At 34.8% G+C, this 16672-nt stretch overlaps 1 protein-coding gene across 1 annotated transcript; it reads right to left on the reverse strand.

Moving 5' to 3' along the window:
- Positions 1–3555: 3555 nt before the first annotated feature.
- On the reverse strand, positions 3556–15770 carry LOC140786403 (uncharacterized). The gene is made up of 10 exons (XM_073134801.1): positions 15332–15770; positions 14593–14667; positions 7845–7898; positions 7611–7689; positions 7397–7524; positions 6328–6411; positions 6055–6138; positions 4930–5081; positions 4561–4711; positions 3556–4484 (listed from the first exon to the last, which is right to left on the reverse strand). Exons 1-10 carry the CDS (start codon positions 15743–15745, stop codon positions 4200–4202), a joined length of 1506 nt encoding a protein of 501 aa, XP_072990902.1. The 5' UTR covers positions 15746–15770; the 3' UTR covers positions 3556–4199.
- Between the last annotated feature and the right edge of the window lie 902 nt (positions 15771–16672).

Raw genomic sequence — 16672 nt, forward strand, 5'->3', positions numbered from 1 at the left:
CTCAAACAATTTCAGTTTCTCCACTTTTCTTGTTGAAATGTGTAACTGATGATTAACTCCATCGTTTCCTTTTCACATATTTTATGCAACATTTTGAAATTTGAACATGACAATATTTGGTATTGATGCATGCACTTTGTTGTTTCATAATCCGGCTGAGTTGCTTTGGGGTCTTAATGTTGACTGATTTGCAGACAGCAATTTATACCTTTCTACTCAAAGTTAATTTAGGCCCAGCAAATGTCACCAAGCAGGAGAAGGATCAGCTCTTGCTGTTCTAGGACCACAAAAAGAGATCATGCAAGCAGTAAAGTAGTCTATATCTGTCAAAACAGGTGAAAAAGCTACCATCCAACCATGCAAAAGAAATAGAAACCAATTATCGAGAAAGCACTGAGATTTGGTAATTATGTTCCTTAATTTCCACTTTCCTCTTAGTAACTCTTTTGAGTGCCTAGTTTAACATCTTACGAATCCAAGTGAAAACTCATTCCATGCGAGGTAAATGCAATCTTCCACCTGGAGGGATTGATGTGGTTCAAGGCTTTTGATATTTTAATGAGTGCTAAATTTAGCCAACAAGGGCATTGCTAGTCTAATTACCTGTCAGGCTCAATTTATGAGCGCATGGAGGTCCAGCAATCCAGTCATTTCCAATACAATGAAGTAGTAAAGAAGCAGCAGATAGCATATGCTTATCTTTTAATCTTCTCAACCTCCTTCCACATATAATGTTCATTGGTGATCTCTTATACATCCCTATAGGGTATGTAGCTTAGCCACTGAATCATATGCAGAAAGGAAAGATCCATCTCTAGTAGGAAAGCTGATTCCAAGTTCACAGCAATAAAAGGCTCTATTCTTTTTGTTTATGTTTTTAATGGCATGACTTGTTATTAGAGCCTCTTAGTTTCCTTTGGGATTCCTTCTGACATAATTACTTACTCTTTGGTTAGATAATGATTCATAAAATGAATGTCTATATCTAAGTCTGTTATGTATATAAGCTCCGAAATGTTGCTGCTTGTCGATTTAATTTATGGGTTACTTGATCACGTGACAATTGTATGACATTTTTAAATAGAAATATTAAACGGAAGCATTTTGGATGTTTTATGTAGTATTTTTTTTTTATAATAATCTCTTTGGATAGATAGAGGTTTTAGTTTCACATAGTTAAGAGAGTTAACTGTAGTATAAAAATTAAATTGAGGGTGTCTGTCAAGATATGCAAGTTTAGGTATAACCCTAATGTATTCATACAAGGAATTAAAGATCTTGTATTCCAAGTGTTAGTATATTTACTTCAATTAGCCAATTGGTTGGAGATATTTTTTTATCAAAGCCAGCTAGTAAAATTCTGGGATATATCCAGTAGTTTGAGAAAATATTATGACTTTCTCAAAAGTTTTTTATATAGCTTAAATTACATATCGACATCCCATTAATAATAGCATAATAATATACTGACCTCTTGAACTAAAACTGGCAGGCAAAATAACTTTTTAACCCATGATTATGTGGTATTGACTTATGTGATTAGCTATTGACTAATAATTATTATATCTCCCGTATTAACCTATACTTGGCAGGGGTTTGTGAACAATTTAACCAGACATGTGCTTGTTTGAAGGGCATTTTAGTCAAATTAATTTAAATTAAAATAAGAAATAAGGATAGTAGTGTCATGAAATATAAAAGATAAGGTCACGTGCTAAGCAAGTGAACAGTTTTGGTCGAAATGCCTCACGACATTCTATTAGAAAATCTTTTTTAATTTTCAATATTTTAGAGGGTGTTTGTGTCAGGCTCTTTTTTTTTTTTTGGTTTTGGTTTTGTTTAACAGGTTATTATGCTCTATCATTCAGAGGGTGTCATTGTAATTTTACCTTCTATATATACTAATATACATGAATTTTTTTTTTTTTTTTTTTTTTGCATCTATACCCCTAAAATTTTCTAATTTGTTTATATATTCCTCTCAAGTTTGTATTTGCATCACCTATATCCCTCAAAACCATCTTATTTGCAAGTATATCAGTGATCCTCCATTGAATTTCTTAATCACAGCCTCATAGGTCATCTTATTCCTAGACTTTCTAAACTGTTGCCTATTTTTTTTTTTAAAAAAAAATTCATGCACATAATCAATTAAACTATTTAACTCTTATTCTAGATGACATAAAAGAGAGTAACTACTTTTTATTTTTATTTTTATCACATCACCGACATCCTCGTCTTCTTCTACATCTCGAATCTACGCCGTTTAGTTTCTCCGACATCTCGAATCTTACGTTGACAACGTGCTCATCTTCTCTCACACTGTTGCAACTCTCTAGTATCGTCTATGCAAATAAGATGGGTTTTGAGGAGCACTTAGATTTTTTTTTTTAAAAGGAAAAAAAAAAAAGAAAAGCTTATAAACGTATGGTATGTATGAATTACATGTCTAGTAAAAGGTAAGAAAAGTATACGCTCGCTTACCACCGCAATTTTTGGTTCGTTTTGGTTTCGGATCCCTCTGGAAGGGTGTGATTAGGTACGCGGGTCCATTTCACCACTTAAAAGACTTTCCGCTATCAAATCCACAAACACCATACGAAGCCTTCTCGTGTAGTCGTGCGTAGATTTCCTTCCATCGAAGCCCCCTCCCGTGTCTTCTCTATCTCTCTCACCTTAGAAAGAAAGAAAGAAAGAAAGAAAGAAGATTAGAAAGAGAAAGGAAGGATCCTTAGTTTGATTAGATTGGGATTCGGAGGAAGATCGAAGGAGGGAGTTGGGATACTCGATGCTGGATTTGCTATTCGCGGTAGCGTTCTCGGCGGCGCCGTTGACGCTGTACCTGCCGCCGATGCGGAGCCTGAATCTATTCGTGGAGGCGATCGAGATGCTGGTGAGGGAGGCCGGCCCCTACCCGCGTCGGATCTACCTGCGGTTCCATCTCGGATTCAGCCGGATCCTCGCCGCCCTTGCTCGATCCATTAGGTAGGAAGGGTAGAGAGAGAGAGAGAGAGAGAGAGAGAGAGAGAGAGGCAGTTTTAATGGAGGATAGAGAGGGATGAGTCGGAAAGGAAGGAGAAAGCGGTGGAGTTCGACGTAACTTTTTTTTTAAAAAAAGTTTCCTTTTATTTTAAGCTACTTTTGTGCTACACTTTGTTTCAGGAACTTGGTAATAGAATGGAAAACTTTACTTTTGGACAGTTTGATTTCCTGAATGGGTGGTTTAATGAAACACCAGGTAGGATAATTTGCTCTTGCTATTATTAATAAACACAGGAAAGAATGATGCTTGGGGGTTTTCTAAATCACACAAGGTCTTGTTAATGATTATTATTCCAAATATAATCAAAGATTAAACTAATAAATGTGCCATAAATGTTAATCATCAACAACATTATTTATTACGTAACGGATATATGAAGTACTAACTTTGGTAGGAATGCTTTTGAAGATCTCAAAAGTAGACGAAATGAACAACAAAATGTGCCTATATTTCTTGGTCTAAACAAAAAGATAGAGCTTAATTTAGACCTTAGCAGAAGAGCTTGATGATGCTTTTAGAAAGAAAAGAGAGTTGAAAGGGAAATGTAATAAAAAATTTATGTTCATACCAGACTTGATTGAAGCTTGAAACAAGGAGCTAAACAAAAATGGGAGAGATGAAAAGCTACCTGCATCTCACTACATGTGAAGAATGATATTTACATAGATTCTAAGCTAGAAATTGATTTTAGGAGTACCGCAGAATTAGGAAGAAAAGTACTTTCAGTTCTTTTAGTCAGTGTCAGACTGCAGGGCAGGATCACTTAAGCAGCTGCTGCAGAATTCTGAAGTTTCAAAATAAGCTTGGTACTGAGTAGGTTTGCAAGTCCAACAAATGTAATAGTTTTGTGCCATGGAACAGTGAAAAATCTGGCGACAAGAAACTTTTCTAACCCATGCATCAACTTGGCAAATCTACTTCAACCAGTGACTCTTCTCGAGCCAATGCCATAAACATGCTCCATCTCAATCAGTTGAAGTTGATGTATCTCTCATTTTAACTTCTCAAAAACAGCTCAATGAAGTTCGGATAAAATAATAGAATTCTCTGCACTCTAAGAGACAAGGATGACTTCTGACATCCACACGTGCCTCTGTAACGTTCTCGTCTGCCTCCATCCGATGTACAAACTTTCATGGAGCTTTCGCCACGTTCATTATCTTTCCAGATTCATTATCTTAACTGGCTTTCCAAGTTTTGACTTGTCCTCTAACTTAGCAATTTCTAAAGCTTTTGCACAGACAGGGAAGCTCATCTTGTCCCAGGAGTCCAGAATTATTCCTGATCCTATGCAGGTCTCATCACGGTAGAAGGCAGCAAACTGACCAGCAGCTAATCCCTGATCATCCTCAGACAGATGTACCACTAAACAATGTCCATGAACATCTTCACTTAGAACTTCAGTTATAATGCATTCATAGAAACCAGGGCCATGGCGAACCTAAAACGAAGTAGCTCTTAGTCATTAATGTGGGGCCAGTTAGTATAGGAAATTTTTATTATTTCCCTTTATTTACCTTGCACTGAAGTTGATCATTCTTTGCAGGAGGTGAACCATCAAACCAACTTAGTGATCCAACAGAGAATGTGCGCCTCCTCTTATCCAATGAAAAGTAATTTCTTGATACAAACACAACATTATTCTCAACATCCTTTTCAACAACGTACCTGCATAACATAGGCAAGAAATTCTGTTTCAACGAACTACTTAATCAACTAACAATTGAACGAGATGCCAACATGAAGCAGAAAATATGACCTTAGAAACAACATTTTGAAAAGTAAACATCTGTAAAGGACCTGAAATTGCATCCTCTAATGCTGACTCAACTGTAAGATTGACAAAATAGGAGCTAGATGTGTATTTAAAAAAAGAGAGTAAATACCAGGGTCCTCCAGGAAGGCGCAGGCCTTGGCGCTGACCAATAGTATAGAACCAAAAGCCAAGATGCTTTCCTAGGTAATCTCCTGTCTCAGCTTCCAATAGTACTCCCTCCATCTCTCCTATATGCTCCGCAACAAACTCACTGAACTTGACCTATAAGTAAAGCTTGCTTAGCTCTGTTATATTGATTTGGAAGCAAATCTAGAGAAAAGACGGCATTAACAACAAAATAATGACTATCAATAGAGGAACCAACACTAAAAGGAACATCGACGAACACATATCAATGTATCATTTATCATATGATAATTAGAGGTACCATTATATTGGAGTTAAAAATATATTCAGGACACATCTAGAAAGCATCATTTCTGAAGATATGCAATATAAATTCATAAACGCCATCCTGCATAATGCCATAACAAGAAAATAAGGAAAACAAAATATATATCTGCCATCATTACAACTTAGGTTTACCTGGGTCACCGAAGAGCGGAGCTAGAAATTTACCAAGAAAGAATTCAGAATGGAGATAGAGAATCACTATCTGATGCCCGCTGCATGAAGGGAAAAACCTAAATGTGTCTGTTTCCTAGCATAGTCAACAAAATGTAGATCGAACATTACAGAACCTAGTCACATACACATACAAATTAAATAGCCCATTACGTATTGCTTTCTTTTCTTCCTTCCATAAAAGTTTTCAAATAACAACATAATAAGAAACCTCCATGTTGATACACTTAACACTCTGCATAAAGCATGATGGATGTTGCTAACTCACTACCTACTCTAAAGGCTGAAACTGATAGAGAGAACAATGCTTTATTATGTTATACTCTAACACTCTTCACTTCTGAGCTCGAGAGCTGAACTTGACTTAAATGAATGGAGCTTTATATTTAAAACAATAAATGAGTCTTGGCAAGATTTGAACTCAAGACCTCTTTGATACCATCTTAACTCACCAATTAACAACTACTCTAAAAAACTTAAACTAATAGAGAACAATAGTTTTATTATGTTATACTCCACCAGATTTTCTAAGCAAAAAACATATTGAGCATCCAGAATCAAAATGTTAATCAGTAAGATGCTATTAATAAGAATTAGTTAAATAATATACCTTTCCAAGGAAGCATATTCCTTGAGAGTCCTTCCTATCTTTGTTTGGAAGTTCCATTATAGTTGCTAGCCGACGCACTTCATCCTGCAGAGATTAGTTCAACCAAATTAAATTATATGTAATCAACAATAGTAAAGGTAATTTTCTTTCTAGCCACTGATTAGAGTGTTATGCATAATTCCATATAAAGAACCCAAAATGTCATTAACAGTACAGTGCAAAAAAAATTAGCAGGATATAGCAATTATGTCAATGAAAACTCTCTTGCCAAACCTTTGGTAAACAACCAAGAGGGAAAAGAAGCCTTTTAAGCTGCAACTGCGATAAATGTGAGAGAAAATATGTTTGATCCTTGACCTGAAACAGTACAGTCAGAACAATTAATGCATGACATCTAAACATGAATATTTGATGGCTAATAATGTATGAAATGTTCCAAGATTTAACTTGGTTAATAGAAAATAAATAAATAATAGAAAGTATGGCATTTAACATCTGCATTTCACTTTCTTAAAAATAACAAATGTAGATACACAGCGTGGTGCCTGTAATTACTCTTATATATCACTGTTAGCCATTGAAATTGGAAGTCAAATCACAGGAACTTAGAAGATATAATTGGCCAGAGCAACTTAGAAGTGATATTTAGCAAATAAGTAAGTTGGCCAAAGTGATTATTTTTTGCATGCAAATATCCACGTTCACTTACATAGTCCAGTATTGGCATGCAAGGTTTTAGGTTTCAGTCAAAAGGTATTGGCTTGAATCAAAACTAATCTTAAACTGCCTGAATTTCCAAAGTTTCAACAGTTTAGATGGTCACGATTTTCAATATTTATGCAGATGTTGCAAAATTTCAGCCAGTTTTACCAGAAATTTATGAGTTTCAATAGATTAAAGACAGATTCTATTTTGTATTTGAGTTATTGGGGAACTCTTGATGGACCCACGCATTTGAGCTTCTCTTTATATATATATAAGCCATAAAAAGAAGAGCACAGCCAAGAAATTTCTCATTTTCTATAATGAGAAGTAATGACTCACAGCATGTATGTTCTCAATGATGTTTATATTTCAGAGTAGAATAATCCGCTTGAGAAAGTTTTCAGACAGAAGGAACACATTAACAAGAGGAACATGTTCAGCATATAACAAGTCAAAGTTTCTCAACTCTACATGTTGTAGAAGTTGGTACCGGTTTAGTAATCTAAACAAGCTGTCACATAGTAAGTTAATCTATGCATAATTCTCATTCATATATGCTTTATTTTTTTATGACTTAAAATTTGAAGAATCTAAAAGGAACCAAAGGAAATGACTGAAAGATGAACAATTTAGTTACCGTATCTTTTGATAGTTTTAGCATGGATGGCCCATCTGCTTGCTCTAAAGGTGAGTGTACAACATGCGCATAGTGTCCGGAAGCAACATAATCGAACTCCATACATTCGATGGCTTGCAAAAAAGCACCTAAAGCAGGGAAAAAAGGAAACAATTACACAAGTAAAAACTAAGAGGAAACAATATCATCTATCAGATAATATCATTTAACGTACCAAACTTGATTCTCGTATTACAGAGAACATCAGGATTTGGAGTCCGCCCACTACGATACTCACTAATAATATGAGATACCTAAGAAATCATATTAAAGAAGATCTGTTGAATAGGTTTACTGTTAGTGGAATAACAAGTTTGTGAAGATTTTTTTTCCCACTCCATTAGGATTCCCTTAGAAGAGAATATACTAATCAGCAAGGTTATGATAAAAACTTATTAGAGATTCTTACCACATTTTTCCAGTATTCATCTGATAGATGGACAACCTCCAAAGGCACATCAATCTATAAAAAAGAAAACATTACATAAATCAATTATAGTTCATCCTCACTTTATTCAATGGACTATGGTAATAGGAAACTCTATCAGTCTTGCATGATTTTATTATTATAAGTTTAAGAAAAGTAATTCAATTGACACAGAAAATAAATGGACAAACAAATAGAGCAAGACAAGTACATACATAAGATAATTGAACGGAATTCTCCAAAAGTTACACAATATAAGAGTCTAATGCCCAATGTAACGAAGCTAACTATATGGGTCAATAATCAGCGATTTGTCACATATAACTGTATCATTGTAATTATCCAAGTAAACAAAAAGATTCAAGTGATCTAGAAATTTCCCAAGTAGACAACCAATTCCCTTTATGTAGTGTCCCATAAAGGAGTTCAAACAGGCAGAACTCAGCTAAACTTAAAACTGCAAGGATCATAACTCAAGATCAGCTGAGGATCCAGATGAGCTGAACCAAGCTGGCTTGAGCTCAGTTCCAAACAAGCTGCATGCAAGCTGGCTCGATCTTGGTTCTATATAATACTGAGCCAGCTCAAGTTTGGTTGGTTAAAAAATTGCAGAATGAAGGGCTTGAAGTAACCGATAACTGCCCAACTCAAAGAGAGGTCTCCTACCAAGTTGAGTAACTACCACTTTTAGTTATAAGGAAATTCGCTCAAAGAAAAGAAGCTAGTGTGTTGATAGATATAGAATATAAATGTATATAATGAGCTAATTCAAGCAGAGCTCGAGTGAGCCAAATTATGTTTGAGCTCAACATGTAGGAAACTAGTTGAGCTGAAAGCTAATGAGTTTGTTACATGGTTTGCCGTATCGGCCGAACCCGATCCCGATTTAGGCCCGATTCGAACTCTTTCTTTTCACTCTCTCTTACTCTTTTTCTTTCTTTTACTCTTTCTTTCTTTTTTTTCTCTCTTTACATATAATCATTGTTTCTCTTACGGAGAGATCTAGCTCCGGTGAACTCCGACAAACTCCAGTATATAATTTTTTAATTAATATTTTCATTTCTCTCTCATTTTTTTCATTTTTTCCACTCTCTCCCTTTTTCTTCTCTTTTCTTCTTCTTTACTGTATCATGGTTTTTTTTGTTTGATTTTCTTCCACTCACGCTCTTTCTAATCTCTTCTTTTTTTTAATTTTTACTGCATCATGGGTTTTCTTTTTTCTTTTCTTTTTTTGGTAAGTTTTTTTTCTAAATTTTTAGAAGTTTTCCAATCTTTTTAAATAATATTTAGAATTTTATGTAATTAAAAAGTCCGATCCGATCCAGGCGACCGATACAGCCGATATGGCCAATCCGGCCGATACGTATTGTTTTTTCGGAAGGCTGATCCCGATTCCGATCCCGATTTTTCGAACCTTGATTTGTTAAATACCCCAATACCAAAACATGCAAATCCATCACATTGGAGGAAAGAAAATAACCAGTTTATGTCAGATAATCTAATCAATATGATTAGTAAACACCAAAGCAAGCTCAGAACAAAGAAAAGTAGATAATTCATTAATTTAATATTTTACTGCTATTTCTACTTTAAACAGGTTCAAATTTGAAAGACATGCATAAACATCTATGGATTAAATCAACTCAATATACTTACACTGGAGCATGCTCTGATCATTAGGGCTGATTGTGAAAACAAATTATAGCATATCTCAAATTATATTCATGAAAATAGGAAAAACCAAAATTAGTACATGAATTTGGACTGATTGTATGCGATTGCTTATCTAAGTAGTAGACACTATCCTTCATAGGGGGCATCACTGGTTTGCGTCCTGCTGAAGCAAGTTGTGAGCAGAATCTCACATTAAAGGGGAAAATAAGAAAATAATTTCCATTATGTTAAATGACAAGATATTGATGAATCTGCACTCTCATTGGGTACTGTTTCACCTCTTCTCAAATTGCTGTTATAAGTTGCGAGGAGGATAAATAAACCAAAAGAAAGTGAAGAAGTAATAAAAGGCCAATTAAATGTCAAACTTGCTCTAGAAGGCCTCACACCCATTTGATTTCATAGAGAAAGAATTCTCACATTTCTTTTCTGTTAAGTTTATTTATACTACTAATGTAATTAGCAAATTATTTTTCAAAACATAATCTAGTAATGTGTCTAAATTTTATATATGAGCATATGCACAAGGTATGAAATATTTGATGAAGAACATGAACATTAATTTTAAAGTTTAAGTATTCAAAACGATTTTAGAATCGTTATTGAAGTGCTTAAATTGTGTCATGATGGTTGAAAAAGTATAAAATTTTATTTAAAGACACAGGAACAGACACTCTGTATTCAACTGTTTAGTCTACTATTTGAAAAGGGCGTTCGAATGCACTCTGGGCTCGTTCAAATGCACCCTGCAACCGTTCACACCGCGTTCATACATACAGAGAACTTTTGTTTTGGCCATTCGAATGCATCCTATAGGCCTTCACACATACAGAGATTCATATTTGGCTATTCACAGCGCGTTCACACTTTAAGTCACCGTGTTCAAACACAATTCAGCCGCGTTCAAACGCACACGTAATTTGCAATTTCTGAAATTATGTGAGACCTGATTTCCTTACCACTTTTCTCACGGTACTAAGATATCACAAGCAATGGATTGAACAAAAAGAAATGGATCGAAATTAAGATAGGCAAAGTCACTCTCCAATAGGTGAAACTCCTCTTGAATAATGTCGGAATCCAAGTATATAGAAACACCTGCATTACTGAAAAATTCTAACCACCCTCGCTCAGTGAACAAGTTCTCAATCCCCAAGGATGCAAAATTAGATACTACAACTAGCCTCTCACAGAGCAATGGGCGTGACCCAAAATTATATTTGTATTTTTCTACTGCAGTCGGTGTCGAAAACTTTTGTGGGGAAGATGATGACAAAAAAGAGGTCCTTCTTGGCCTTTTAGAAGAGACTCATTTTCTAGGTATTCTAGAGAGGAACAAAACCATGCTTAACATCCAAAACATACCTTAAAAAATTTCACGTCAAAAAGAAAATCACAAAAAAAATCAAAGGAACCATAAAAGTGCAAATTGAAATCCATATTCCACTCTAAAAAAACATATTTGTCATGTTCAATAACTCAAGGAACATTAAGATAAAACCTTTATCGTGACCAAAATTTGTAAACATATGAAATCAAACCAAGATCAAAGTGTTAATTTGAAGGAAAAAATAGGAAATTATTCTCAAATCATACCTTGCAAAAAGATGATGAAAACTTGAAGATCCACGCCCAAAAACACTAGATCTGAGGAAGAAAGCCCCTTTTGAAAGTAGTAGAGTGGAAGATTGGTGAAAAACGTGAGATTTTGGGTGGTGAGAGAGAGTGGATGAAGTGGGTTTGAGAGTTTGAAGATAGGGAAGTTGAAAAAATTAGGGTTCAGACGCAATATAAAAAAAAATTCACTTGCATTCGAACACACTAATTCTCACATATGTATCTAAACCCTAGGCAATGTATGCGCATATTCAATGTTATGAGCATATCGCTCATGAATGCCCTAATCACTTTAAGAAAAAGGGTAAGATTAATTGTTAGGTTTATTTTCGACATCGACTGCAGCAAGAAAATACAAACATAATTTTGGGTCACACAGGTGATCCTGTGAGAGGCCAGTTGCAATATCTGATTTTGCATCCTTAGGGATTGAGAACTTGTTCACTAAGCGAGGGTGGTTAGAAATTTGCAAGATGGACGGAACTGCATATGTGGAGTCAGTCAAGAAAATTTTAGTAATGTAAGTTTTTGAACAAATGCCGCATCCACAGTCTGAGGTGTTTCTGTATACTTGGATTCTGATATTATTTGAGATGAGTTTCACCTACCAAAGGATGACTTTGCCTATCTTAATTCCGATCTACTTCCTTTTGTTCAATCTATTACTTGTGATATCTTAGTACTAGGAGAAGAGTGGCAAAGAAATATGCATAATGCAAAGTTGACTCCTGTAGCACGAATGTTACATCTTATCTGTCTCCATAATGTTACACCGAAGACTCGGCACTCTAGTGTAAATCATGATTGGGCCTTTCTTCTGCACGCTATGCTTACTGACGTCTCTATTGACATTGCATCAGTTATGTATGATAGTATCGAGTCTGCAGCATTAAAAGAGACTCCTCGTGAGAGTTTACCTTTTGGAATCTTCATCACCAAATTATGCATGTCGAATGGTGTTAGGTTTGATCCAATTGAAGCATGTCAAGTCGTAGAAACCTTTGGATTGGATAACTATGAAGAGGAGTCAAACTCATGATTCTCCGTCTCCGCTAAAAACCGAGTTCTTCTTAGCCGTTGAACCAAGTGTCTTCCATAAAATTTCTTCTGAGCTGAGTTCTAATGATGACTCCTCTGGACTAGAGGGAGAGTTTCAGTTTATGCACGAGCATTTTGATCAACTCAACAACCAAATCAGTGATTTGAAATTGAAAGTAGCTGGGTTTTCTGACATTGCGGCAGAGATACGGGCTAAGCAAGCTCATCAGGGTACTGTGCTTGACAATATTTTCTCCCTTCTCCATCACAACTTTCCTCCTACATAGTCTTTGTCAATTTGCGCCAAAAAAGGGGAGAGTGATTTAGAGGGTCTTAAAGAGTCGAGTCAATTTGCGCCAATAAATATAATAGTAGTGCTTTTATTTTAAAACTAAGTCTTTCTCTTCATGTCCGAGCATCTAAAGATTCTCTTTCACTACTGAAATCTTCTGGATAGCAGCGGTAACCGATGAAAAGTAGAGATTGAAGGAGAGAGGTTTAGAGAGGAAGTAGAAGAGATTAGAAAAGAATCTTAAGATGGAGTAGGAAAAAGGGAGAGAAAGTGAGAAAAGAAAAAGACAGCAGGGGAGAAAATGAGAGATCTCAAATAAATCTTATTACAATCGTTCCTTGTTTCTCATGCAATGACCCTTAAATAGGTTAACAAATTTGATTCTAGCTGATTGTAATAAGAACTTATTTTCTAATAAGACTCTAATTGATCATCTTACCTAAATTGACTAACTCAATTTATGTAATAAATTAATGTGGACATTCCCCACATATAAACTTACCATAACTATCAATTGAGATTTTAATAGAAATTCATTTCCTAATAGGATCCTAATTGATTAAGTCTTACCTAAATTGACTAACCCAACTTAGGTAATAATTCAATACGGACATCCCCCCGCATATAGACTTACCATACTTATTAATTAACTAATTTAATTGATTAATTGAATTAAAAATCAACTCAACAAATTAAATGAGAAAATAAGTTAAGCCTAATTAGCTCAATTAGACCAAAATTGGACTCAAGCAATTTTATTTTGGTCAAATTGAAGATGATGCCCATATCAGCTATTTTTGCATATTTGAATTTTACATACTTCAAACTTGTTGAGGTGCTCATTTAGAATTTTTTATAATTTTTGTAAATCTAGTTATTTTGTCACAAATTGCCAAAAGGGGAGATTATTAAGTTTCTGGAGTTGACAATTGTGTACAAAATAATCTAAGTGCTTTACACATGTACATGAGCATTTATACAAATTTTAAAAGTATTCGGGCTAAAGATTTTCAAGATCTAGAGGTGACAAGTCAAGGCGTTCGCATCACGTTCGAACACACTTAGCGTTTGTAAGTCAATCTTGTAACTGATACAAGTTTAGTAATTAGTTTTGATCTGCGTTTGGATTCGTGAGTTTTTTCAGTTTGAATTTTTTCACGTAGAAATCTTGGTGTTCATCTTTACTTTACTCTTTGATATTTATTCTCTATTTATTTAAGCAAAGGGTTGATATTATTGCTTAGAATTTAGATACATATGCATGTCTAATTTTTTTTATTTTCCTTTTTCCCAATTCTTGAGAAGAAATCATTCTTCGGACAAGCCACTCCAGGTGAATTCATACTACTTCCATGTACAAAATGCTCCAAACTAGGAGCTTTTAGTGCAAACATATCCTACTTCAGTCAATCCAATACAGAAGGAACATATCAAACCCAATTGACTGAGCTTAAGAAATAGAAAACACTAAATTAACTGTCTACATTACATACCTCATGATAAATAGTTCGCTTCCAGTATTTTAGACCAAATATATCATTATATCTATGTATCAATAAGAAGACCATCCAGCCAAGTACACATTCTTTCTCTGCCAAAGTGATGATGATATGTCTGGAATCCAACTCGATCTCAAATAATGCGACGCTTATAACTTAAAGATCATATGAAAGATGGAATCAACCAAGTCTTTCATATCAGAGGCCATCTATAAATTCAAGAGCGCCGAGTTTATCCTTCCCTTGGCCATTTTTCTATTTCATGCCCTCTAATTTCTACCGTCTACACTTTGTCTACCTTACTGATAAAGGTGAATAGGATTATAGATATTTGATGTCTTCAACATATGTAAGAACAAACATGACATTTCTAGGGCCAAAATGAGTCATATGACTGTAGAGAATAGAAGTTAACCAAGTGAATTGAAAAATTTATCTACCAATTTGCGCACCCAATTAGGAAACAATATCCAAATATATTTCTTAAAAGCCAAAACTAGATCAATTGCACATGCAATCTACATTTAGTGTTGAAAGTACAACTACGGCCACATGGCTCAAACTGGCATTACAATTTAAGATAGTTAAATATAGATAACAAGCATTAGACCTGATCGCAGACAGCTTTGGCATATTTCAAATCTTCATCCCATGGGCATTCCGACCAGAAGTTTCTAAAATCTTCCTACAAGGATTCAATTAAGTAGCAGTCGTTATGTATCTATCAAGTCAAAGCACTGATCAAAATACAGAAAGTGAAAAGGAAAAGTAGAAGTTAAGTAAAAGAAGAAAAGATCCACTCATGATTTTGGCATGTTAACATCTCATACGTCCTTTATAGCAACATACTTAAGGCACACTCCAGTTTTAGATTTATAGAAAATACATAGACGAACTGGACTGGAAAGTCTCTGAAGAACTATTGCATCACAGAGCTGAAAATAATGTAAGAGATGAGACACTAGATTGTGCGAGCTCTCAAAATCTGCACACATAGACTTTCTGGAAATCAAATTGTTGGGAGGAAAAAAATAACAGGAAGTGAAACATTAGTTTCTGCCTGAACAACCAAAACCTATCAACAATCCCAAGTTTCAGGAAATCAGATTAAACTCCAGCAGATAAACAAACCTATACGGCTAAAAAATAAAATGAACAAAACTACATTTTTCCTGAAGCAAACATATATCTAAGATATCTGAAATAAATTCATCACACTACTTAGTGACCAGTTCTACAATAAAAATCAAACAACATCGATGAGAAAAACTTTAAATTTAGGCAATGAGAAAAGAAAATTCAACACTCCTATGCAACAGAAACACAAAAGGCTTTCAAGAGATAAAGACCTGGAACCAAATCTTAAGGTAGAAGGCGGTGCAATCGTGGCCGGCGGCGTGGAGGAGGCGAAGGGCGACGCTGCTATCGACTCCGCCGCTGAGGAGGATGGCAACCTTGAGGCGCCTCCCAGGCATCGAGCAGCCGAGGTAGGATTTGAGATCGACGACGCCATTAGAAGGGCTCGAAGGTAGTAAAAAGGGAGGAGGAGGAGGAGGAGACGAGGAGAGCAATGGACCGGAAGAAGTCGAGGAAGAGGAAGTGGTGACCGATCTCTGGCAAGCCAGAGGAGATCGAGTTACCGTTCGAGGAGAATGGAAGAGGGAGGAGAAGCGGGGTAGTTGTGGGGATAGTATTTTAGAAGTGAAAGGATTAGGTTTTGGGAGGGAGAGGAAGAGGGGAAGAGCTGCCATGGCGGACCGCATGCTGTCTCCCACTCTCAACCCCCCCAACTTTACGAAATAAAACCAACGGAAATTTGCATTTAACTACCTGTCTTCTGGACTTATTATATTTAATTTGCATTTTAGTACTAAATCTTAAATCGTAGGTTATGGTTGGTAAAGTCTACCTGGTAAAAATAAAAATAAAAATAAAAATAAAAACAGAGGAGTTTTTTACTAAAGTATTGCTGCAGTAATAACGTATTGCTTTTCTAAATTACGTTACTGTTTAAATTATTTTTCAAATTAGTACAACAGTAAAATTACTGTTCATATAACGATTTTTAGTGAATTAATTAATTTCTAATATACTAAATAACTGTTAGACAAATTGGTACAACGGTGAAATTGCTGTTCATATAGCGATTTGTGGTGAATTAATTAATTTTTAATATATTGGAAAATTGTTAGATAAATTATTGTTTATTTGACCGTTCTTTTATATAAAAGAAATGATTTTTATATTAAACGCTTGTATGGAAAGTGATTTATAAACTATTATATAACTAATTTGAGATTAAAATTTGGAGTAGTTATAGTTTTTATTTTACGATTCCCAGGAAATTATTACTTCATTCTATCTTATAGATATTTTTTATATCTTCGTAGCGATATATTTTATGATCTAAACATATAGTTACGATAATCTAAATTTTTATTTTAGCATATTAAAAAAAGTAATTAATTTACTAAGAATCACTGTTTGAGTCAGGTTTGGAATTTTTAAACAGTTTTCTACTTTTTTAAAATAAAAAATTAGTGTAGCAACACTATCAAAATTTCAAAAACCAGAGCATTTGATATTTCTCATCTTTAGTTAGTTTTCTTTTTTTTTAACATATTTAGTTAGTTAAGTCACCATACAAGCTTACTTTTTTATCTTAAAAGGACAATCGTAGAGAATTTTGT

Source organism: Typha latifolia, chromosome 4, assembly GCF_019914945.1.
Source record: "Typha latifolia isolate L0001 chromosome 4, TyphaL0001v2, whole genome shotgun sequence".
Lineage (NCBI taxonomy): Eukaryota > Viridiplantae > Streptophyta > Magnoliopsida > Poales > Typhaceae > Typha > Typha latifolia.